General features: G+C 38.6%; 1 protein-coding gene across 1 annotated transcript in view; it reads right to left on the minus strand.

The window, feature by feature from the left end:
* The window catches only part of LOC137598909 (uncharacterized), a 71,044-nt gene extending 43,899 nt beyond the window's left edge, over positions 1-27,145 (minus strand). The window contains exons 1-3 of the mRNA XM_068319474.1: positions 26,810-27,145; positions 22,341-22,465; positions 18,801-18,848 (exon numbers count right to left, since the gene is read on the minus strand). Coding sequence (XP_068175575.1) covers positions 18,801-18,848; positions 22,341-22,465; positions 26,810-26,867 — 231 coding nt within the window. The 5' untranslated portion in view covers positions 26,868-27,145. The remainder of the gene's footprint in view (positions 1-18,800; positions 18,849-22,340; positions 22,466-26,809) is intronic.
* Between the last annotated feature and the right edge of the window lie 207 nt (positions 27,146-27,352).

Raw genomic sequence — 27,352 nt, forward strand, 5'->3', positions numbered from 1 at the left:
TAGTTACATGTATGTTCTTGCATTAAAGGACAGTAGCAGTGTGTCTTCAGCATCTAACAATCTACTGTTAGATGCTGTGTGTTAACTACTCTGCTGAGGCTCCATGAAGCAGCTTTAAATGGAAGTATTTAATTGGTCATTCTAGTAAACAGTGGCCCTTTGCATTATCATAAATAAGTTTGTCAAAAATAAAAGTCAAATGAAACACCTTTAATTGAAGAATCTTTCAAATCTAACAATCTTGAATCTGTAAAATGAACAGTGGTGTAAGTGTATTATCTGCAGTCGAAAAATGACAGCATAGAAATAGAAGAATTTGCCACTGAAAATTATAAAAACTACTGTAAATAGTGCTAAATGGTGACTTAAAATATAGCAGAAGGCTATTGTAAAAAAAAGAAGATAATTTCATCAAAATGTTAGAAATATGACAACCTGATTAACTAGTATGGGGAACAAGCATATGAAGAATAATCAGTTTAAACTGCAAATATAAAACCAATAATTCCGCTATGATTTAAAATACAAGCAGCATAAAATTAATGTATGTGTACTAAAAAGCAAACTCGAACCAAGAGAAAGATCACCACATGTTCATTGCAGAAAATCCAAGTCTAGCAACTTTAAAATAATTTAATTTAATGCACTGTTATAACAGCACAAAAACCTCAACAGCAGAATTGTCTAGAAAAATTCCACAAAAAAACAAAACAAGAACAAATTTACACCCTGGTTCTAACTGATTTAATCTTCTTCTGTAGTTGTTCTGGCATGAAATCCAACCAGTGCACAAGCATTGATCAATAAAAGTGTAAGGTTCCAATATTCTTACTTGTTCATGGTGAGCATTAATGATAGTTAAAGACACCTTATATATAAAAAAAAAATACTACATGATAAATTATATATACCATGAATATCTTCTAAAACCTGTATTATTATTATTATTATTATTATTATTATTATTATTATTATTATTATTATTATTATTATTGCTATTATTATTTAACTTATAAAATTTACTATTAATGTACTTTATATACAAATGTGAATCACAATGTTGAAGAGTGAAGTAATTCTAACCCTGCTCTGTGTCATTTTTTAGGTCAGAAAGTTTGACAGGTGGAACATTGTGTACGGCTTTCCAGACTCACACAGTTTAAGAACAGTGGCTGCTCTTCGGAGTACATTACAATTATTGTAAAACATGTGAAATAATTCTAAACATGGAGATGATTTATGGCATTAACGCTGAGCGCTAGAGACCAGCACAAAGGGAGATTGTATGAAGATTACAGTGATGAAATAGTCAAATTTATTATCCTGACAGCTGGATATTCCAATTTCTTTGCCGCTGAGCCATGTAGATTTTCCAGAGTGCCAAGGCATTTAAGTGCTTCTTCAGACTCAATTAAATCAGATACTAGTTAAATTACCATTTTTATTAACCTACAGGTTCACATTTTTGTAATTTTAATTACTTTTGGAAAGACTATTAGAGCAGCTTTCCTATGAAGACAGAACGAAGGGTCATTTAGACAGCGGCGGAATTAATCACACAATGTCACTTGGAATCTACCTTTCAGTTCACTCTAGAGCTCGCTCTATGATTTACATGTGCACCAAGAATTATCTGTGGTTGGTTAGAAGAGAGATTAGGAGTGGTGATGAGTGGCAGTCACCTAAAGCTCCAGGAAACTTGAGCATCACACCGGTGCCAAAGAAAGATTATTAAAATGAAGGCTGCACACTTTTTCAGACGGCTTAGGGTGCTGCTGTTAAATGTCCAAAGTTCAACCACTGCCAGTACTACTTGACAAATCTTTCTGCATCCCCGCCGCCCATTACCTGTGGAGCCTCCATTTCTTCCTCCATTGTGGGGTGTGAGCCGTCTCTAGAGCATGGAGAGTAAATAATATACCAAGAGAACATTAACCTTTAGTTGTGGTGTTAAATCGGAGCCTCAATTAACAAGAGTAAATAATCCTTGTGATTACTTTTGGCTGGCCTTTATCTCGTACATAACCTAATTAAATGGACCATCCAAACATAAAACCACAACTAATCAAGAGCTTTGCTGACGCATTGCAATATGACTGTTTGATTAAAAAACCCCCACATACGTGCAAGCATTCATGCGTTCCCCACACGTGCATGTGCACACACGCAGACACCCACACCCAGACGCACGTGTGCTCGCACACACACACACACACACACACACACGCACGCACGCACGCACGCACGCACACACACACACACACACACACACACAGACACACACACACACTTATTTTGAGGAGACCCAATAAATGATTAACATTTTTTATTTAGGAAAATCAGTAATTCCTCACTATTCACTTAATCAATTGTGGGAATGGTTTTACTTTTACTCTCTCTCTCTCTCTCTATCTCTCTCTCTCTCACTCTCTCACTCTCTCTCTCTCTCTCTCTCTCTCTCTCTCTCTCTCACTCTCTCACTCTCTCTCGCTCTCTCTTTATATATATATATATATATATATATATATATATATATATATATATATATATATATATATATATATATATATATATATATATATATATATATATATATATATATATATATATATATATATATATATATATATATATATATATATATATATTATAACACACACACACACACACACACTACTCACAATAAGGTAGGACATTTTGAGAGACTCATTGGCTGTAATACATAGGGTGTTTGTTTCACTTCGGCGATGTTCGGGATAGGGAGGCAATTGTATTGGGGTAATAGACACACCTCATTTTGTGTTTTCCACATATTGGTCTCACTATGTACAGTGTGCCTTACATATTGGGGCCAATACCAAAAAGTACAAAAAGACAAAACTTTTCAATGTGGCATCAATTTCAACATTCTGTGGGTATAAAAAGCTGGGATTGTCAGTAACCCATTCCAAGTTCATCATTCAAACAGTTATGAACACACGACGTCACTTAACGGACAAGCAGCCCTACCTGGCCATAGTGCGCCTTCGGGTCGGTGGCAGGCCTTCAGATGTTACTTGTGAACTTGGTGTGTCTCAAAGGGTCATCAGCAGACTTGCATCAAGACACAGAACTACTGGCAGAGTTTGTGACAGACCCAGGAGTGGAGCCCCACGAGTGACAGACCACAACGACGACCAGGGCCTAACGACCTATGCACTCAAACATTGTTATACAACTGCCACATAGCTGCAGGCCTGTTTACAAAATGTGAGTGGTACTCAGGTTTGCAGACAAACCTATTGCAACAGACTCCATCGGGTTGGCTTGAATGCCAGACGACCGTTGCAGGTGTTTCCACTGACACCAAGACACCGCCATGAACGTTTGCAGTGGGAACAAGACAATGTGACCTGGACAATGCAGCAGTGGTCCACCGTCCTGTTCACCGATGATTGTTGGTTGATCCTTGCACAGAAATGATGGTCGTCAGCACTGCACGGGAAGGCGAGGTGAGCAATACACCAAGGCCAACATGGTTGCCAGGGTTTGCTTTGGTGGAGGAGGTGCAACAGTCTGGCCAGGCATCACCAGCCAGTGTATAACAGATTTGGTTGTTTTAAATGGCTAAGTCACTGCATGATCTTACCTTAGAGACATCATAGAACCCATCATCATCCCCCAATTCCGCCAGGACACCCCCAACTTTCTGTTCATGGATGATAATGCTCCACCACATTGTGCCAGAATGTTCTCAGCTCGATTTCAGGAATTTGGACTTCCTTATATGGTATGGCCAGCAATGTCCCCTGACCTGAATCCCATAGAGCACATCTGGGACCAGCTGAAGCAGAGACTGGATGATCGTACCCCACACCCAAGTGATCTGGCAGAACTGCGTGTAGCACATTTGGAAGAGTGGAACGCATTGCCTCGGAACAACATAATATGGCTAGTGAGGAGCTCAAGACGTCGGTGTCAAGGTGTCATTGCGGCAAATAGTGGAAACACCTGCTACTGACATTGCCAATTTTTGTTATTTGGGGCTATCCTTGTTATTGTCTAAATTTTTGGGGTAATAAATATTGAACTGATGAAAATGGTGTTTCTTCTCATTCATTATTAGTAATTTCAAAGGTGACTTATTAAGATTCAGAACAAATCAGAAAAGGACTCATGTAAATAACAATATCCCTAACTTATTGTGACTAGTGTATATCTCCCCACCTATAGATTTGAAAAGCTCACTTGAAAGTCTCACCAACTCAACCCACTACCTGTCAATCAAGCGCCCAACCAATCACGGCGCCCAGCCATGGGTTCCAGAGGTTTCCGCTAGCATACATTATATATATATATATATATATATATATATATATATATATATATATATATATATATATATATATATATATATATATATATATATATATATATATACATATATATATATAGTGCATATATATAGTGTATATATATAGTATATATATATATATATATATATATATATATACACATACAGTATTTAAAAAGAAAAAATATATAATATATTGTATTGCCCTTTCTTAAAGTTTATTTATATTAAATTGAATAAACTTTTATGATTTCCAACTAAAAGAAAGCCAATTATTAACATACTGTAGATGATGAACATTCTTTGTAACTGAAGAGATGTATTAAATTTACTAACTCACAGTGGCCTTGTGATTAGTGTCTTGAGTTCTTGAGAGTACAACCAATGACTGTGGCCTTTAGAATTTATCGAAAATCCATTGAAAAGATGCAGAATTAATTTAAGTTTGAATTAATTTAAGCAAACAACACCAAGGGTTATATGAAGCTGCAGTTATAATGTATTTTTTTCCCACAATAACTGCAATATACAACATTTTGCAGGTGGGTGTTTAATCTTTATTTGCCTTTCAAAAGATTTGTTTTAAAATACAATCAGAAAATAAAACATTCCACCTGCATCCATTTCCGTTCTTCTGCTTTAACTCCGGATCTTAATTGAAAGAAAATCAATGAAGTGAATGAAGTGTATGATTGCTCATGGATATTCGAAGCAGGAATATGTAAATTGTGAGCTGTCAATTTCAACAATAAAAACATTTAAAGAAAAAAATAAAACTTTTTCCACCAAAACAAAATACTGAATTTAACAAAACCCACATCTGGATTTTTCTTATGGCTACACCTGTACTTGCTGGAGTAATGCCAGTAGCCTGGCTAATGTTAGCATATTTCAGATAAGCGTTACTGTGAAACTAGTTGTAGCCAAGAACAAACTTAAACGTGTGGTGTTTTTTTCAGTTTCCTCAACAGCATTGCAAGTTATTAATCGTGCATTGAGCCTGTATCACCATCATACATTTGCCTAAGTCTTTTTCAGTTTCTTATTTTAAAGACTACTGATTTGATTTTACTGTAAAATTTTGATTTTGTTTACTGTATCATGTACAATAACTGAAGTAATGTCAACTTGGGTAACATAAACTGAACTGAAATAAACTAATTTAAGAAAATTATTCTGATTTCCTTTAATGAAGGAAAAAATCTTTCTTTTGTTCATGTTTTGCCAACCAGATAATCAATGTGCTATATTTTTATGATCATTATTGTTTCTGTCATTTGTTTTTTCATCAAGTCATCAGATTTTAAGCTGTGGTCACAAAATAATAAGCATCCTTCCGTAAACAGTTTCCCAGCATAGATCTGAACTTTTTTAAGGTCTTAAGACTTTGATATCAGATTTGGTGTAATGGTGTTTGCAGGTTGGAATTGGTTTAAATAGGCCATAGGAAATTGTCTGTATTTCATCTGAGAATTGAAATGTAGACCGTGTAATCAGGTCTCGTTCACTTGCGGGCCAAGATAAGACTGGTTTTATTTGTGTGTAAATCTATCCTGAGAGGCCTCATTCTTGGCTGTGGCTTTAGTAAGCCATGCCTCCAAGCTACAGCAGCGAATTTGTGTGTGTGTGTGTGTGTGTGTGTGTGTGTGTGTGTGTGTGTGTGTGTGTGTGTGTGTGTGTGTGTGTGTGTGTGTGTGTGTGTGTGTGTGTGTGTGTGTGTTCGTGCGTGCGTGCATGCATGTGTGAGTGTGACTAACTGGTCCTCCACTTGGGTCCCCACCCTCTGCCTCAGGATCCTGGTGTAATTGAGAGATGATCTGGGCATCACACACAAAGCATGGTCACACCGCCTCAGGAAGTGAACACAATAATCTTTATAACAAGGCGAGGAAGCCTCTTCCTCTTTCATTGTGAAAATAAGGAAATGTAACTTAAGGGGAGATTATATAATTCCTTAAGTGTGTTGTTCAATACGAGAAGTTCACCAGAGGTTAATATGAAGCTAACACCTGAGAGTTGCAGCAAACAAAAGTTGTAGTGTAACACAATACACAAATATGTGTGTTCATAATCACCTGCATTCATATCTGTTACTTTAGCTCTGTAGTCTCACAATGCATGATGATGAAGACTTCTGTGAGTTGTCAGCTGAGCCTCATTCGCTTTAATTACATGTATGGTGTGGACATATATGCATACAAATGGCTTATTTGGAGAGTGGATGAAAAGGAGTTCATTTGAAAAACTACAACAAAACCATTTGTTCTCACCAAAACAGCACTTGCTATATGACAAATGATGCTTTAGTCTTATGAATAATTCTCAAATTCCAAGCAATCAAGTTTTAAAGATATCGTAAATCCTGTTTAAATTGCCTCATTCATTACACCGTGGGTATGGGAGGGATGCTAATAAAGTGTTACGTCTGAAATTGTCACTGACTTCATGCGTTGCTGGGAGATATTCAGCAGCGAGCTGATGTATGGTGCGACTGACTGTATGGTGATGGAAATGTCGCTGTGGCCTCGTTAGCATTCTGCTGTAACCCTCGGGCAGGGGTGTCAGATTCCCTCAAAATTCTGTTCTGTTCATAATGGCTGCAAGGGGCCTTATAATAAAAATACTGATCCACATTAGCAGGGTCAGCTAGGAGGGGGATGTTGATTCATGAATAAGCATATACTTCAGAAGTTAGAATGTGTCTGAAGAGGCCAAAATAGTTCTAATTAAATGCCCTTTATGTCAGCTTTCTCTCTCATAATAATTTCAGTCAATGACACAACTGTTCTGTGTAGTGATCACCAGCATCACGTAGGTCTAAGGCCTATCATGTATCAAGCCCAGGTAGTTATCAGGGCTTCATGTTTAGACCTACAATGCCAGCAAATCATTATAATGAGACCACCATAGTACTGCCTCATATCATGTCTTATATGTAACTGCAAGCAGAAATAAAGGCATGCACTCTATGTGCGAGGGAAATAGAGTTGAATAATATTAACAAAGTCATAAAAATAATTATCAGTCATTATTATATCCACCAAGGGGGTTATGTTTTAGCCCACGTCCAGACAGCTGGACATATTTTTAATGAAAGGTGGTGGAAAAGTGGTGTACGGAACAGGAAAGAAATCATCACATGTTGATGCAGATCCAGAGAGAGAGGAGGATTCAGATGTTTTCCACATTCATCAACATGGCAAGGTGGCGTGTTTTGTGTGTGGCATTCGCACCAGGAAAGAACCCCCTTTAATTGTTGTGTAGATGTGGATAAAGACGTGGAATTTCTATACACACACACACACACACACACACACATATATATATATATAAATTTATGTATATGTGTATTTGTGTGTGTGTGTGTGTGTGTGTGTGTGTGTGTGTGTGTGTGTGTGTGTGTGTGTGTGTGTGTGTGTGTGTGTGTGTGTGTGTGTGTGTGTGTATGTGTGTGTGTGTGTGTGTGTGTGTATGATAAACGTTTACCTAAATACGGCCAGTATAATGATTTTGACAAACCTTTGTGGAAGGTGGGGCATGGTGGCTAAACTGGAAGATAGGAAATATTCAGTTTTTGAGCACCACTGAAGTTATTATGTTTGAGATCAAGGCTTATGTCCATCAGAGTGGTTCGTTTTATTTTTTTTTATTGTCGTTTGTTTGTCTGTCACTCAAAAGTTATGAACAATTTTAATGAAGTTTGTTAGAGAGATAGGATATGGCCCGAAAAGCAATCCATTCGATTTTGGTGGTGATCCGGATCAAAGTTGAGTTGCCTCAGTGGAGTCCTGACTTATTTTTATTTCATTACTGTCAACAAATCACATTGAAAAACCCAGAAAAATAAAATTTAATTGATTCTATTCCTCCATGCTGTAAATCTGCTATGTCCAAGAACTACTAAAAAACACATGAATGAGTCTCTCTGTTGCACTGGGTGACATGTTTTTCATTACCATGAACACACACTAGTTTATTTTGACTCAGTCCCACATCCACCCTTCTGCTGCTAACACTGAGTACGGTGCTAAATGTGTGCTTATCTGCAGCTAAACCGAAACTTGCTTCTGTTTGAGAAACATTTAATTAAAAGGACTGTAGTAGAAGTTTCTGATGATAGTTTTTTGTTTTTAAAAGGGAAAGCATGTATGTGGCGTATCAGCAGGAACTGATGCCTTTGGATCTCCTTACCACAGATGGGAAAGTAGAGTCAGAAGCTATTAAGAGATGGGCTAAGACCATATTGATTTTAGCGTCTGTTATCCAAAAGACAAACCGCCAATATTATTTGAATTCAAACCCTGGAAGTCCTTGTACATGTGGTCTAATGTGCTTTTGGCCATGTGCTGACCTGCATCTTTAAAGGTCGTATATGAATGTAAAAAATTAATTCACTACCTCAGCTGCTCTGAAGGCAACACATGTAATTGAGACAGTATGTAAATGTCTCTAAGAAGGGTAGAAAATGTGAATTACAACTAAGCTACTTAACCACAATGAATTAAGGCATAACGTTTGAAAATTTGATACTGAAATTACTGTCATTATAGTGCATTATGTCTGAGCATAATGATTGCTTTGGCGCTGTTTGAAGACAAAGGCGGGCTCTAGGGGAAAAGCACAGTCAGAGAAAAAGTTGATTTCATGGCTGTTAATGATATGTGAACTTCAAACCTTCATTTTAGTAGCCATCATTTCCTGCCATTTCACAACTCCTCTTTTGTTAGATGCTGAAATCGTAATGGATTTGCAAATGATTACTCTTTCTGTGGACCCAGAGTGAGCCACACACACACACACACACACACACACACACACACACACACACACACACACACACACACACACACACACACACACACACACACACACACACACACATCTTTTATTAGATGTATGTTTGCTTTGTGCCACATGTGCTTCAATGAAGAGCAAATAAGAGAGAGCATACTGTAAAGGCTTAACAGGGACAGTGTTTTATCATGCTTTGTTAATTAATGGATATGATTGTAGAGGACGCTGTGTTCTCTGAAACCATATGCATCTTCTAGCAAAAGATGGAATAGTAAAATATACTGTATTTGTGCAGGGTTTTCTTTGGCCTCTGCTGTGTTTTTGTGGGTACAACATTTGCACCAAATATCCAGGGTGCTGACAAAGAGATGAATTACATAGCCAGATCTCAGACCACACACTAACTGTGACCACCATGTATTCTGCAAGACTATTTTTGAACTCTCATAACAGACATATGGAAAATGGCAAATGAGTTTCTTTTTTTGTTTTTGTTTCCAAGGTTGCAAACAGAGACCAACTTGAGTTGTTATTAATTCTCCATCAGTTTCAGTTTGGATGCCTGAAAGCCAATTAAAGTGTGTTTAATTGAATCAGTCTCAGGACCCTCCCAAACAGGAACTGAAATGAATTGTGCTCCTGGAAGGATGGCAGGAGGAAGATGAAGGGCACAGAGGTGAAATAAAAAGGGTAAAATTACCAAACGTCCAGGTATTTTTTTTAAATAACAGTGAAAGAGTAAGTCCACTATGATATAAAATAAACATTATTCATTATTCATTCTATGAAGATATAAAGTGGGTCTCTCCTGTTCCTCCCCAGACAGCAATAGTAACAACGAAGTAGTAACAATGCAGGACCCGACATCTGTTAGCAGCAGAATGGTGTTGTTTTTGAATGATTTTTTGTAAATGTCGCAACCACGAGACTTAAACACAATTATGATATATTTGATTTGATATCGGATTATTATATCAAATAAATGGTAATTTGATTGGCTCATGCCTTTCAGGAAATGAGAACATCAACTCCACAGTCCGTTTTGCGATATATACCTCATGCTGAGGTCAGAGTCTGTTGTACTATTCATTCATGATAACGTCTTCTATGAACATGAAATACAATAGTGTGGTTGACTCTGTTGAATGGGCTGATGTTACATTCTGCTTTATCAAAGAGTCAACCACTGTTTACATTAATTTACAAAGATACTAACACAAAAAAGACTCCTGTTAATTTTTTTTTATGTTGAAAAGTTCAAAATATTGTATACAGCAGACCACTACTACACAGTGCACACATACCTACACACAGAGTTACATACACTGCTGGCATTTTGGATAATGCGCTCACTTCCATTCATCATGTACATCTAAACTCAAACCTTACTTTAAGCCTGACACAGACTTCAGTGATTTGCAATCTTTGGTCCCCATTGGGACTGCTGGTCCTCACAGGATGGAATCCAGAGCAGTAAAAGGTCCCAGTTTGTTTCACACACACACACACACACACACACACACACACACACACACACACACACACACACACACACACACACACACACACACACACACACACACACACACACACACACACACACACACACACACACCTCAAGGCCATGTTCCATTGTCCTGTTAGAGACATGAGGAGGATTTCTTTTCATGTGTCATCTCCTGTCACAGCGCCGTCCTGACAGAGGCTTAGTGACATACGAGAGGCCTCGGCTGAATGTCCTGCTTTTAGTCAAATGAAGAGTCTGGCAGCTGCTGTATTTAATTCATCAAAATCGAAGGATAATCTGCTTTCCATATGAAATCAAGTGATGATTAACGTTCTTTTTTCAAAAAGGGTGATGGGAATGAAAACGGTAACACCTTTAAGGAGACACTTGAGAGACACGAGGCGGGAAGGCTCCAAATGGGGCAGAATTTTTGAAGTTACACAAACTTTGTGTACATAAACTAATCTATTGGGTTCGGGTGTTGCTCTGTCTGGGCTTATTTCTCTTCTGAGCTAATCATCATGAAAACAATATAATTCCTGAGGCATAAAACACATATCAGGCACTGTAACTCTAACTGCCTTGTTAATTATATACACTTACATTTAGGTGTGGAAAACGTTAGTACAAATTAATGTGTGTATTACGGTTGTGGTTCACTGAAATTCCTGTATGGTGAAATGGTGTAATATCCATAAGGAGAAAAAAATCTTCTTATCGCTTAATTTATTTTATAAATATATTCTTATATTTTGAAATAAATAAGATTTAATATGATTTTAATTAATAGCCATGTATATTGTATTAAACAAGCATGTTTTTATTTCTCTAAAAATATGTTTAGTGTACTACAAATTTCTGACAGTAAATAAAAACAGTGCTCAAAATTTTGGACCCACCCCACTGAACTGACTACCAGGCATAACTTACTGGACATTCTCTGTGATCATTATCAATTAATTAATTCCGAGGGGCCAGCATAAGAGTTGAATGGAGAGACTTTATTTCTGGTGGCAAACAGTAGTGTATTTTATTCTGGACTGCTCTCAGTCCACTGATGGTACAGGATCAGCGATGGATCAATGTCAGCTGTCCATCATCTTCAGACCAGAGAGTCGCCAGTTCTGTCATGTTTAATGATGTTTTACTGTTTTTCATTTTGTAGATTAGCCCCATGAACTTGGCGTGAGCATGTTGTGAGGCTTATGTGGTTAGCATCTATTGATCAGACTGGAGTCATCTCAAGACTAATGTTGAGGGTAAGTCATTAGAAACTTTATGATTGTTGAACCTTAGGTGACTCCATCTAAATGAGAGTAGATTGGTGGGTGCTGTTTTTTGGGAGACTTTATACTGCAGCTGTTGTTCAATTAGCACTAGTATTGTTGAGTTACAGAAGCCTGTTCTGTTTTGTGCCTGTGTGTGTGTGTGTGTGTGTGTGTGTGTGTGTGTGTGTGTGTGTGTGTGTGTGTGTGTGTGTGTGTGTGTGTGTGTGTGTGTGTGTGTCTTGCTGTTGTATGTAGATTTGCTTGACAGACATGCCCTGAAGATAACATTATAGCTATGCAGAATAAAGAATTGCCAGTCAGCAGAAATTCATTTGCCCGGCAACACTGTGCCTTGATTAGCACCATTAGGCCACCAGGTATAGAACGCAAGACTAATTTAGAGAATTCATGACATCTACTCTAATTTTTGGTACATTCGACTAAGTAAAACCAAAAATCAAAAATTACTAGTGTGATCTACCTTCTGATCACATTATCTGTGGCTCTATAAGAAAAGAAAAAAAAAACCCAGAAAATGTTCCAGATGTTTTTTCTGAGTTTATCTTAGTATCCATTACATTTCACCATGCAACCACTATTTGATACCTTAACTTCTTTAGAAAAACAAAAGGATAATGTAGCACAGCGTCTGTGCTCCAGTTATACTCAGAATAACATAGACAGTAACAGAGAATGTCATATAAAAACGATTTTAAAAATACAAATTTATAAAAATTGATTGCAGACTAGAAACCAGTTTTCTAGGGTGAAACGTCTGTAATGATATGATAAAATAATCCTTTTTCAGTTTTAATTCAAGTACTATTTAAATGTTATTCAGTACATTCTATCCAATTGTATCAAAGGTCCTCTGGTTGTGTCCAAGGGTACTAGTATCTTTAAGTAACTAATCATTTCTTAGAATTAGACATTTCAGCCATAGCTTTTCTGTTTCAACCAATCAACAAGTTAGATAAATGTGCAAACCCTTGCTACAACACATTGTCTCTCTTCTCCACTTCAGTTCTGTGTCAGAAAAGAACTAATCAGGAACAAGAAAAAAAACCTTGAATTTCTTCCTCCTTCAAAACTCCCCACCAATGTGGGGAGTTTTGAACTTCAACCAAAGGGAGCAGAGGCCATTAAGAGGCTCCAGAATGTAGACCTCTTCTATATAATTACACCCTCCTGGATTGACTGTGCACCAGCTAGCCCATTGCTATTTGTGGTAATTAGTCCAGAATGTGAGCTGTCAACATGCAAAAATCGTGCCAGTAGGTCCACAACGCCACAGCCACCCCCACTGTGTTGAACAACAAGCACCTAGCCTCGGCCCCTGGAATGCATTAACTTCCTCCTCTCTCTTTTTCCCTCGGCGACTCATGTCAAATTCAGGTCCCTCAGAACAAAATCTTAATAATTAACTGGCAAATTTTAACATGATTGCTTGTGACACACCTACTCTGGTAATTATTGCTTTGAGGCCATGTGCTAATGAAATTAATGCATTCATTGCCTCAACAAATTAGCATAACTCATACAAATGGCCCACATTTGAGACCCCGTTGCAAGCAGGGATAAATGTGTGAGAAAGAGACACAATCAATACAAAAAACAAATAAAATGAAATAATTGGCATTCTTAATTTTACACTGTGTGATGAGCACCGCTTGCGTAAAGTCTTAATAGCAACAGCCTCTTAATGTTAGCAAAGAGTGATAGCAGCACAGGACTAAAAGATTATCATTATGATCATCACAGTCATTGTTGATCTGCTTACACATTCATCTCTGGACAAATATTTAACGGCCATGCCACTGCAGACATTAAAATGTTGTTATACTGATGCATTAACTAACTGCAGTAAAGTTCATGTTAATATGCAGTCTAAGCTCCCCAACAATCATTCTTTAAATGGCACGGCTGCCACTTTCAGCATAAACCAGTCCTGCCACTAACCCCAGTTCATAGCTGTTGAGTCTCTAAGTGGGATGTCTCTCAGACATGTACTGCTCAGCATTAATAATTGATGATGATGCCATTGGTACAATGGACCAAGACAACTGTAATGGCAAGTTGGAGATGTTGCAAGAATGGAAGAAATGTCCCCTTGTAGGTGAGGGAAGAGCAAGCATGGATGCAACACCTGAAATATTGTATTTGCCAGCAGCCAAATAGTGTCAGGGATTTTTAAAAAAAGCATCTTCTGAAAGAGCGATGTGGTACATGTGAGAGGCTGCAAGTTAGAATGACAGCTCATGCCAGGATTTCAGAAATCTTTTTTAGTATATAATTTGACCTTGTTTGCCACAGCCAATCAGTGAATTACAGTGCAGAAAAATTATTGGTTATCTTGTCTGTAAAACTGTGTTGGTAAACTTTTTCAATATTTAGTCCACTTTTTAATTTCAATTAATTTTTAATTTAACAGCCTACAGATTTAGTATATAATAAATAAATGTATTCACAAAGCATATATTTTGAATGTCAAATTAGAAAAGCTGTTATAAATATATGTATTTTAATTTATTATTTGGGCAAGACAGTGGCACATTGGGTAGCGCTATTGCCTCACAGCAAGAATGTTCCGGGTTTGACTCTTTTCTGCGTGGAGCATATTCACTTTCCATCTCTACACCCTTATTCTTTTCTAGCACACTTAATTTAGAAAAACAATTGTTGAAGCAGCATTAATTTCAATGATTAAGTAGAACTTATATTTATTTTTTTCATGCAACATGGAATTGATACCTGAATCTGCGTTAAAATGGCTACATCAATATGACCTAAATATTAAATGTCAAAATAATATTGTAGAACTTAAACCAAAATATAATACAAAGACATTTTTGAAACAGAAATAACTTTTCTTCACACAATCTTGTATTTTGCTTTGGATATGAGAATTATTCTTTAGATAATTAGTTACTGAATTTAGATGAACCCTCGTAGCATGCCTTCATCTCCTGTCTTTATTTTTTCTTTGGTTTTTCTTTGTGTTTGCCAGGGTGGGGCTGTCAAATCAATATCAACCCACTTGAGACTTACTGTCAATCAAACACACCTGAGATCAGCCTTTCATCACCCCCGCCCCCTCTCTCTACTAAACAAAGCTAGCTAAGCCACAATTTATGGAGCAAATAAAGCACCAAGTGTTAGGGAGCTAACATGACTCAGCAGGTGTTGAAAAGACAAAATAAAATAAAATCAGATTTGAACCATTTGTTCACCTTCATGGTTGAAGCCTTCACACCATGTACACTGGCGATCACATTCTGAGTGGAGGATGACAGGGTGGCTATGCCACTTAAAGGAACCAGCAACTTTGGTGGAAGAGAAACCTGTAAAGCAAATAGCTACCCTAGCTTCCACTTAGTCACTGGTATCTAAACTGAAACCTCGCTTAATGTCATAAAAAATTGTTAAATGTATTAATTTAATGTATTAAATTGTCAGTTTATACTGTATTAGTATTCATTTGATGATTTTGGCTTGTTTGTAGCACATCAGTAAAGTTAGCATCACAATTCTAAGAAATACTGCCTCTTAAATGTCAATTTGAAGTAATGTAGCACACAGGTAGACTACATCTTGTGTAGACGGTGTAACCTGAAGGAGATCAGTGACTGCAAAGTAGTGGTAGGTGAGAATGTAGCCAAACAGCATAGGATGGTGGTGTTTAAGATGACTCTGGTGGTGAGGAAGATGAAGAGGGCAAAGGCAGAGCAGAAGACAAAATGGTGGAAGCTAAAAAAGGAAGAGTGTTGCATGACTTTTAGGAGTTAAGACAGGCTCTGGGTAGTCAGGAGGTGCTTCCAGATGACTGGAAAACTGCAGCTAATGTGATCAGGGAGACAGGTAGGAGAGTACTTGGTGTGTCATCTGGAAGGAAAGTAGATAAGGAGACTTGGCGGTGGAATGAGGAGGTACAGGAGTCTATACAGACAAAGAGGTTAGCTAAGAGGAAGTGGAACACTGAGAGGACTGAGGAGAGTAGACAGGAGTACAGGGAGATGCAGCGTAAGGTGAAGGTAGAGGTAGCAAAGGCCAAACAAGAAGCTTATGATGACTTGTATGCTAAGTTGAACAGTAAGGAGGGAGAGACTGATCTACACAGGTTGGCAAGACAGAGAGAAAAAGATGGGAAGGACGTGCAGCAGGTTAGGGTGATTAAGGATAGGGATGGAAGTCTATTGACAGGGGCCAGCAGTGTGATGAGAAGATGGAAAGAGTACTTTGAAGAGTTGATTAAAGTGGAAAATGAGAGAGAAAAAAGACTAGAAGAGGTGACTGTTGTGGACCAGAAAGTAGCAAAGATCCGTCAGGATGAAGTGAGGAGGGCACTGAAGAGGATGAAGAGTGGAAAGGCAGTCGGTCCTGATGATATACCTGTAGAGGTTTGGAAGTGTCTAGGAGAGGTGGCAGGAGAGTTTCTGACTGGGTTGTTCAACAGGATCTTAGATAGTGAGAAGATGCCTGAGGAATGGAGGAGAAGTGTGCTGGTGCCCATTTTTAAGAACAAGGGAGATGTGCAGAGTTGTGGCAACTACAGAGGAATAAAGCTGATGAGCCATACAATGAAGTTATGGGAAAGAGTAGTTGAAGCTAGACTAAGGGCAGAAGTGAACATTTGTGAGCAGCAGTATGGTTTCATGCCAAAAAAGAGTACGACAGATGCAGTATTTGCTTTGAGGATGTTGATAGAGAAGTACAGAGAAGGCCAGATGGAGCTGCATTGTGTTTTTGCAGATCTGGAGAAAGCTTATGACAGGGTTCCCAGAGAGGAAATGTGGTATTGTATGAGGAAGTCTGGAGTGGCAGAAAAGTATGTTAGAGGGGTGCAGGACATGTATGAGGACTGTAAGACAGTGGTGAGGTGTGCTGTAGGTGTGACAGAGGAGTTCAAGGTGGAGGTGGGACTACACCAGGGATCAACTCTGAGCCCCTTCTTGTTCGCTATGGTGATGGACAGGCTGACAGAAGAGGTTAGACAGGAATCTCCATGGACTATGATGTTTGCAGATGACATTGTGATCTGCAGTGAGAGCAGGGAACAGGTGGAGGAGAAGCTAGAGAGGTGGAGGTTTGTCCTGGAAAGGAGAGGAATGAAGGTTAGCCGCAGTAAGACAGAGTACATGTGTGTGAATGAGAGGAACCCAAGTGGAAGAGTGAGGTTACAGGGAGAAGAGATCAAGAAGGTGGAGGATTTTAAGTACTTGGGGTCAACAGTACACAGCAATGGAGAGTGTGGAAAAGAGGTGAAGAAGCATGTACAGGCAGGATAGAACAGGTGGAGAAAAGTGTCAGGTGTGATGTGTGATAGAAGAGTTTCAGCTAAAATGAAAGGAAAGGTGTACAAAACTGTGGTGAGACCAGTGATGCTGTTTGGTCTAGAGACAGTGTCACTGAGGAAAAGACAGGAGACAGAGCTGGAGGTAGTAGAGATGAAGAAGCTGAGGTTCTCTCTGGGAGTGACCAGGAAGGATAGGATCAGGAATGAGTACATCAGAGGGACAGCACATGTTAGAGGTTTTGGAGATAAGTCAGAGAGGCCAGACTGAGATGGTGTGGACATGTCCAGAGGAGAGATAGTGAAGTTATTGGTAGAAGGATGCTGAGTTTTGAACTGCCAGGCAGGAGGCCTAGAGGAAGACCAAAGAGGAGGTTTATGGATGTAATGAGGGAGGACATGAAGGTAGTTGGTGTGAGAGAAGAGGATGCAAAGGACAGGGTTGGATGGAAGCAATTGATTCGCTGTGGCGACCCCTGAAGGGAAAAGCCGAAAGGAAAAGAAGAAATGTCAATTGGAAGTCAAACACCCATTCCTCTGCTGATAAACGTGAAAAAAAAAATCATGCAATTCCTTGTATTATCAAAGTTTATATTTCCACACATGAAACACTGAGTTCAACCTTTAGACAATTTTCAAAGAAAACGTGAAAAATTTAAAGAAAGTTGTATAGGTAATAGAGTCTTTTGTAAATACTGCACCAATTGCTCTTCAACCCCAAAGAGAGGCAAATTTATATGAATAAAAACAGTCAGTGGAGCCATCCGCACAGACCAAATGTTTCATTCAGCTTTCATATGTGTGACTGTGTGTGGATCCATGATTTCATGTTTAAAATATCTTCAAATCCTGAAAGGTCGTTGTCAGAGTTACTGTGACATTTTCTCCCAGTAAGTGGGCCCCGCCTATGCATATACACAAGTACAGACAACAAAGATTACATTTTCAACCCAGAGCTGTGGAGCAAAAGATGAATAAAACACACGCTAGCCAGCATCTGATGCTTTGACCCACGGCACACGCATGAATACATACAACACATCAACAGCAAACTTCCTAATCTAAGATGGTTAGTAATGGGGCCACCTTATCCAAAGTGCAAGCCCATCTGTGATGACACATCAGCTCCACCATTTCATACTAATAAACCTACAAACACAAGACAAAATGTGTTGACAGAAAATTTACATTGGGAATGTAGCACAGGAAAGCGTGATTAATTTCTGCTCAAGAATTGAATACAGATTTTGTCATTAGGTGTCTTGTATCCTGCCAAATATTATAACGTTTCTTCCTGATTTTCTGCAGCAAGTGCATGCTGGAATCATAAGGAACACAAGACAGCTAACAGTTCATATGGAACACAACTGTTGGCAAACCAGTTAAATCAAAGAGCAAAACAAAGACCTGATTGCTCATTAGTATTATGGATCTGCTCAGTTGAAATCTGCTTCGTGAGACGCAGCCACTGTTTAGTGACATAAACTGTGTTTGTTTAAATGCTCGGTACCTACACATCACACTGCAATATTATAGATGAAGACATCCTCATTCAATGTGTCACCAAATACCCCCCCCCCCAAAAAAAAAGAAAAAACACACGTGTACCTTGGCTTTGCAGATGATGCATCTCAATCTGTCTTCATTTCCACATCCCTGTAAAGAAACATTATTTTTTTATAGGCACTAGGGTAAACCATCAAAACAACATTTCTAAATGTATAGTATGACATGCATGGGTGAGAAACCATCTATTTGAGATTTGATCAATAAAAACATTATATCTATATCATATTTATAATTTAATTTTGGTGATAATAGGTTTTATTGTTTGGTGACCCTGGAGTGCAAAATTTACCAAAAAAAACAACAAACAGCATCAATCGAAAAATTATGAAATAATTGACATTCATTTACCTTTAGACAAACACACGCACGCATGTTCGCACGCACGCACTCACGCACGCACACACACACACACACACACACACACACACACACACACACACACAGCTTGGTGACATTTCTAACTGCTGTGCTTTCTAATTTTTTTTTTTTTAAACACCACTTTGCCACTATGGACACAGAAACCAGTGATCAAATGTCCATAACTGGATGCTGCTATAATGCATACACTGGTGCTAACTCTCCAAAGATGCAAATAACAAGAAGGTGATTTGTACTGTTCAAACATAAACTGCAAGATCCACGGCTAATATGCATAGCATGTAGGAGACAGGTTTGATCGATGTTAATGGTGTATAATTATAGAAGGCTGCTATTAGGCCATTTGATTTTATAAAGAGGACCATTGCCCCTGGCACTGTGGCCTGATTGCTATGAATGTTGGGCTAATGAATCTAAACCAAGTCTGCTTGCAGTGATGAGAATTATCAACACATGAGAGGGAGACAGAGTGGGCGGGTGGGGGGTGGGGTGGCTTAACTATTCACATACCTTGCAATTAAAAGGAAATATAGGCATGCACACTCACAGTTAAGTGCGTGTCAGCTGACAAACTCACAGAAACACATATGAGAAAACATATGTAGCACATGTCATCATGAAAACTCATCCTCTCATTACGTGTTACATCTGTTAACACTTTCAGCAACGCTTCAGTCTCCACTTAATCAATGCAATATTTAGCTCGAATGTTCAAAAGCCATCCTCTCATCCCCCAACTGTGTAGTCTCAAATAGATGGTGTTACAAATCCTGAAGGGTGGAATCATATTCCTATTAACTCCAAAGGAGATTTATAAAAATGGAAAACATATTTCTCTGTTGGTGGAAGCAGATGAACAGCATTACTTTCTAAAAGCTCTCGTCTTTGCTCTGTGTATTCTCCAGTCGTGGTTGTGCTGGGCAGTGAGACACACCAGGCCACACACTCAGCTGGTGTGGTACAAGCCATACAGTCCTCCCATGCCCTTGTACTTTGCGCTGTGAGGGGTTTCACCCCTCCAGGAATGCACTCCCCATAATGAGGGTCAGAGGTCAAAGTGCTGCTGCGCCTGGAGGCCGGGATCTCCTCAGCGCACTCAGTCACTGACTCGATCCCTATATTTAAATCCTGCCTCAGGACATGTTTTTCAAAGGGCATCTCCTAACTAGTTCCTGGTTACTAATTAGTTTTGCGCTATGCTATTTGTCTTTGGGAACCTGGGAAGGAGAGGGAGATGGGGGGGGGGGTCAAAAATGAGGCAGTCTAAAAAAAGATGGCGTATGGTATACCTCAGCTCAGATGATAATCAGACGGTCTTTTGCTGCTGAAGGATGTATCAACAGTTGTGGAAACCAATGCCAGCACTGTTTTCTCCTCTAATTCAGCTTGCTTGTTATTTAGTGACAGCTGTTGTGTGAAATTAAATAAGGACAAGGAGTTTGTCCTTTTATGCTCAAGCTGCTTTTGTAAGAGTGCATGCTATGCCGAGCTCACTAGCCCCCTCTCTAAAGTCCAATCATTATTGGATTACATTTTCTGGCTTCATAAAATGCGGTTAAGAGGCACTTTAGACATATGTGCATGACCTGCTTTCCAGAGATGGCTATCAGAGCAAAAGTGACAGGTCAATTGCTGATTTCTGTTCCATAAAGGGAAAGGCCTCCCTACCCTGAGCACTCTAAAAGGTCGCACGCTCTCTCCCTCAGCCTTTCGCTCTGTCTGCTTCTCGCACACATGAAAAGCTAAAGTAGTCTTGTAGCATCAGAACACACTCTCAGCAGAGAGGGGCTCTGTGTGTGTGTTGAATTCATAGGTTTAAGCTTGTGTGTCTGCATATAATTGCATAGTGGTAAGACACATTAAAAGGAAGTGGCTCTTCGTTCTGACAGATGGGTGGTGCAGATGAAAGGTCCACTATAGCACGTTGTCTGGTCCACTTGTGGAGTATCAAAAATACCCAGGGCTTACTGGAGTGGAAAACTCAACAGCAGTTTTTTGTCATCTTTTTTAATTGTTACCTAATGGTACATATTTCTTATTTAGTCAAACAGTACACATGACTATAAATCTGAATGGTTTGAGAGATACAAGGAAAATATTAACTGAATGTAGTCTTAGATTTCCTGAGCTTAATTATGGATCAGGCTCAGTAAAAAATAGCTAACAACAGCATCTGCACATCAGAACCAGTACATCATCCTCACATAGTCGAATGAAAAATCAAAGTATAAGCCTTAATAACTGGCTTGATAAAAGTCTCACAGAGCAACATAAAATGACACTGCTGGATGACTGAAGGGAGGCAGAACTACGAAAGGTTTGTGACTCAATTTGTTTCCCTTTAAGGTAACATCATAAGGTCACATCATGTATGAAAAACAGCATACCAGCATATACACATCAGTGCATTATCTGTAAACGAGTCCCCTGTTAAGAATGTTCATTTCACATGGAATAAAAACTAGTTTTCTGAGGAGATTTATTACTTTAAGTAAATAATTACAGCAGAGGTGCACAATAAGTGCAGTTGACTTAACATCTACAAATCAACACTCCTCATTTACTTTTTCTTTTTACTTCTGGGAAAATACTTATGCTGAGGCAATTATACATTTTCGCAATTCTTTTAGCAGAAGCACTTGGCTAGAAATTAATGGAGGATGAGTAATTAGCATGAGCAGCAACGAGCACCATGACTGAATCAGAAATGTAAGCCACCTACAGAACTATCCACTTCATTAGCTGAGATGAGTATAAAATGATCTTTTTGGAGGTGCTGCTTAAAAACAGCCCATCAGTGTCCACATTATCAATACAGCAACTGGTTCAAGGAGTGCTCCAGATGTTAATGAGATATTTTTCAGTAGGTGACAGGTGTCAGGTGCATGAGAGCTTTCTGGATTCCTGCCAGTCCATTATGAGGTACTTTCAGCCTGTGTTTCAACTGCTTAACGATGACGTCTTATCATTGTTAGCAAACCTCGTAAAACTAATTGGCATTGCTATTTGAAGGGTAGCTCATTACCTTGAGGGAAAACAGCTACGTTTTGTCTCAATAAGGAATGCTAACGTGGCAAACATGTTTATTCCCTGTTAGAAATCCAGTGCAGACACACAAATTCTAATTTCACCAAATGATTAGAAACCATCCCAACTGAAATTCTCAATATCAAGGTTTCCAACATGGAAAGGCTGTCTTACCCTCTGGATCCACACAGAGAGACACACGTGATGGGCAAGTAAATTCTTGCAGTCGCAGAATTTCCTCAGTGGGTCACTGGCTTGAAGTTCAACATCTCTGCATATAAAACACTCTCTCTCCATCTCTGTAGAAGAAGAGTGGATAGAGGTCATGAGCACTGATTCCACAACTCATCAGAGGCTAATCTCAGATTCACATTTCAGTATTAGGAATTAATTAATTTCTACAATAAATGATTGTATTTTATTTTTATCAAATGACCTTTGCAAATATTTTCAATGTTTTTGTTAAAATTTCCAGTACAACTTCATGCTAAACACACGGTTTAGAACTGTGTTCTGGTTATCGTGGGATATTGGCTTTAAATAGTATGTAGCAGATTGAAATGCTAAGCAATAGACACAATAGCATAGAGGGGATTGGCAATAAAAACAAAAAAAGTAGTTATTCTCTGCTGTTAGTTTTGTTCCTCGTGGTTGGATGGTGGCTAATATACACACACACACACACACACACACACACACACACACACACACATATATATATATATATATATATATATATATATATATATATATATATATATATAAATATCACATAAATATATATATATGTATATATATAGAAGGCTTTAGTTTTATGTGCTAAATTCCTTATTCCATGTTTTGATGTTAAGTTTTCTTTTGCTTTAAACAGCATATTTTGTGAAGGTTTTTTCTTACATATGAACTAGAGAGGAAAGTCAGCAGAGCTTATTCTTCTGCCGAGACTGAATAACCCTAGACTTCCCCAGTTTGTTCTTGTAAAATCAATGTGATATTTTTAAGGAAAATATGATTTCAAAAAATGCTGTATAATAATATGACAATAATCTTGACCCATCTAGCAAATTAGAGTGGAATAGAAATGTTCCTTTCCTGGCCTTTGCAACACCAAGTTTCCTGGAACCCTGGAACAGTAAAAGTTTATGTAATCCTGCTGGCAGTCAAAACCAACCAACCAACCAACCAACCAAGCAAGCAAGCAAGCAACCAACCATCCAACCGATGACAATACAACCTTATGGGCAACACACAGAAACTATCCAAACAGTTCAGTACTATAAGACACTAGCGTGTGACAAAGTATGGTATGATAGGGTCACCAGCCTGACAGACATGACTATACTAATTTCAGTCACCCTTTAGGTGAATATTTCGCACAACTAGTCTAGATTAGCGCATAAATGAACAAAAGAAAGGTTTGAAAGCTTGATCTGGTGTAATATTTCTGTTTGGCATCAAGGTGAATAGAAGGATTAGAAATTGTTAATTGTTAACAACCTCACATTGTTTTCCACCTTCACAACTTCACAACTGCTGAAAACGGATCTGTCCTGGTTCAATTCGGAGTAGACAAAAAAGGTGACTGGTGGAGAACATCATGCGCCAGCTGCTAGATGTGTAGGCCTAGCCCAGGGCTAGTGAGCTGTTCATGGTTTTATGCTGCTACCAAACAGCATCTCTGATTTAACCTACAATCTTCACCAATAACTAATTATGTCTAAAGTTGAATGCTGGATGGAAGCTAGAAGCAAGATTAGTATTTCATCAAAACACTGGGAGGCAGCTGAAGGAGTTGGCTGTCATCTGTGGGCTCGCCTTACTGGGGAATAAACTGCTGCATCAGAAGCTCCTGTCTCTTTTGGGCCTCTCAATGGACCAGATCGCTTCGGGTGAAAATCCATCCTAAGATGAAAAATCTTCCAATCAAAGGAAAGATTTTTAATGTAACCCATCGCATTCTGTGTAAGCAAATTTTATTACTGACCAAGCATTTATCTCACCTTACATTAATCTCTGAAACAAGACAAGCTCTCTAACGGAACAAGAAAAGGATAAACTTTTTTTTCTTAAAGCAAGTTTTGTTGAGTCAAAAAATCAGGCTTGTTCACATAAATGTGTGTTGTCTGGCTGCCACTTCCATTACCTCCCTGTTACTGACACCAACCACCTGGTCTATAAATGAATGAATCATCATTTCAAATACTCCTGCGTGTCAACATTCATATGTTTGCTTCCTTTCCGTCTGCCTGTCGAACAGTTCATCAGATTTAGTTGGTTTTCACTCATTGTCAGACTAACTTTGTATGTGGTGGAGATATTGCAGGAAATAATGGAGCCACACAGAGACATCCATATAGGGTATGACAGCCTAGAAACCAAGCAATCTGAGTCTTTCAACAGCCTGACTGAAAATATTTCTGTGATGGAAGCTTCACCAATTATACCCACAAGTCCTTTTTTAAAATTTCATTCCCCTAAATCTGTACTGCTTTTACGATCATTATGGCAAGGCCAGAGGCACTTCTGGTGCTGAATAACGGATGCACCGCTGCTGAGAAAATAACTAGAAAACAGCATTACAACAGAGATGTAAACACGCGGCATGTCAGTCGTAGCCAAGCTGACACGTCTGCGTGATCTGTGACTCTCATAATTAACTGTCAGGGGTGTCAGTGTTCAGCAGCGTTTCATATGAAGGTGAGTGCTCCACTAACTGGCTGAAGTCACCCCCTCTACACATTTTAACAGCTGACAAAACTTCTTCTGTGCAGTGGTAGCAGCAGCTCCAGGCTGTGTTGTTCCCACACAGTGATGATGCACTGAAACAAAGTTGGAGTCAGTTGGCGACGATGATCTCACACCATCACAGAACAGAAAGCACCAATAAGGACTCTGTAAAGAGCTGTATTTACACAACTCTACTGCCTGAGAATGGTTTTAGAGGTGGGCGTCTGCCCGTGGTGTTTTATTCCCCCGTAAGAGAACATGAGAACAAAGTGAGCAGTGCTACTTGCTGACTTTGATACAATGCACAGCGCGGCATACAGTAGACAAATGAGGAAAAAAATGCCAGATTGAGATAATTTAATTGTCCGTTGCATTGCTAACGACCTCATTAACAAAAGAATGATGGGAAATCAGCATGGTCTGGGCCAGGAACTGCCTGTGTGACAGCCATCTGCTATGGTGGGGGTGGGGTTGAATGGGGGTTGGGAAGTTGGTGAGTTAACACCACAGCCGGCATGAATTCCAAGTGTTGTCCAAGAGCACCTCTAGATGGAAGCAAGGTTTAGCATTTACTTTAAGTTTAATGATCCACATCAGAGAGTGAACTAAATATTAGTAAAATATTATGGAAGCAGTCTGCTCCTGAGGTGCACGTTTTAGAAGAGGCAAAACTCATCAAGTTCACATTAATTTCTGTGTGCAGACATATTTTATAATGGATGTAGATCTGACTGCCTGACACCAGTTTGGCTAGAAGTTAGTTTAATATGAGATATTGGTACAGGTGCAATGCAACAATAAAATAAATCATGTGACTTTTGCCATATGCATAAAGAGCCACATGACTAGTGTATGACAGCATACTGAATTTCTTTTAAAATAGAAGAGGAAATGCAGTTATGCAAAAGTTTCAATAAGTTTCAAAAGTTAACATTGTCAAATGTTCCAATTTTGGTTATCAGACAAAGTTCAATGAATTCCCATGAGCTGCATTCATGCAAATCCTCAGTTATTTACCAGTATGTATTTCAAATGACAGATCTTGTGCTTATAATGTTGAGATGGTCCGTATTGTTGTAGTGTATTGGTGACAGGATGGTAGTAACCACCTCCAAATGTAAGTACTGTACATCCATACATGAGGAAATGGAAGAGAAATGACAAGTTAAAATCTTAGAAACAGATGACTGGATCTTTTAATTTCACAGAATGTATCTCAGTCCATGTTTTAATTTGACGCTGCATGTCAGAGTCTTTCAAATACCACACTTCCAGTTTTATTGCCCAAGGTAGGGTAGATTATGATTATCAGACCTCATAAATCCATTAACTATCAAACAGGGTCGGTGTACTCTAACCAGTAGAAACATAAGAAATCAAAATTTCAAATTGTACATTTAAAGGTGTCCTCAAAAGCAGAGGAAAATAAATGTCTGTTAGTTTTAGTTACATATGCATTTATACTTCAGCCACATGACTGTCTTAGCTTGTTATAACAGCAAACTAATTGCACTTTATTTAGGCATTTTAAGGTCATTATTTGATGATTTCTGCATTTATGATCAAAACAATTTTCAGCCATAGCTATTATTCACACATTAAAATGTACAGGGAAAAATGGTTTGTGAAATTACAATTGTCTTAACTTCAACTTCAGTCTTAACTTCATTTACCACAGAACTATAAATAGATTTAAATATCATAGTTTGAAACACAATTCTTAGTAGGTATCGTGAGACATTTGATGGATACAGGCTCTTGTCTCAGAGTGAAAACATCTGGGCTCCAGGAAACGTAACATTATTAGACATTACAGAAAAAACAAGATGTCTACCTTTAATGTATGAAAATAGAATAATTATACATAGAGTGTTACCTATTAAATGTAATAGAATACTTCCAGATGACATACATACCTATGAACACACTGGTGTATGACTCTGCTGAAGACAGTTGTTGATACTCAGTGCTCATGTTTCACTCTCTTTGTTGTTGCTGAGAGACGACTCGTACATTCACCTCAGAATACCTCCAGAATCCAGTACTTCCTCCACTTTACTGCAACATTCCTCGGTTTTCTCTCGCTGGGGTTACATGAACATTTAACATGTCAAAACAGATGTTTACTGCTGTATATCTTTCAATTTCTCGCACGGTCAGCTGATCACTGTGAGCTTTTGTTTTTGAGGAAGTTTTGAAAGTGAGCAGCCAATGACAGGCAGACACTAGTTGCACGTCAGGAGAGGACAGGAAGAGAGAGAGAAAAAAAAAGAAAAAAACATTCCAGTTAACTTTGTCTGTCAAGGCTGCTGAAAAATAGATGTGAGTTAGAAAGTAATGAATACAAATACCCAACAAAAGTAGACTCTTTTTAATGTTGGCCTCTTGCATTGTCCTGTTTATGGAAATACACAGACTGAGGTTGGCATGGTATCAAAATGAACGAGGAACATGTAATG

The sequence above is a fragment of the Antennarius striatus genome, chromosome 7 (genome assembly GCF_040054535.1).
Source record: "Antennarius striatus isolate MH-2024 chromosome 7, ASM4005453v1, whole genome shotgun sequence".
Classification (NCBI taxonomy): Eukaryota; Metazoa; Chordata; class Actinopteri; order Lophiiformes; family Antennariidae; genus Antennarius; species Antennarius striatus.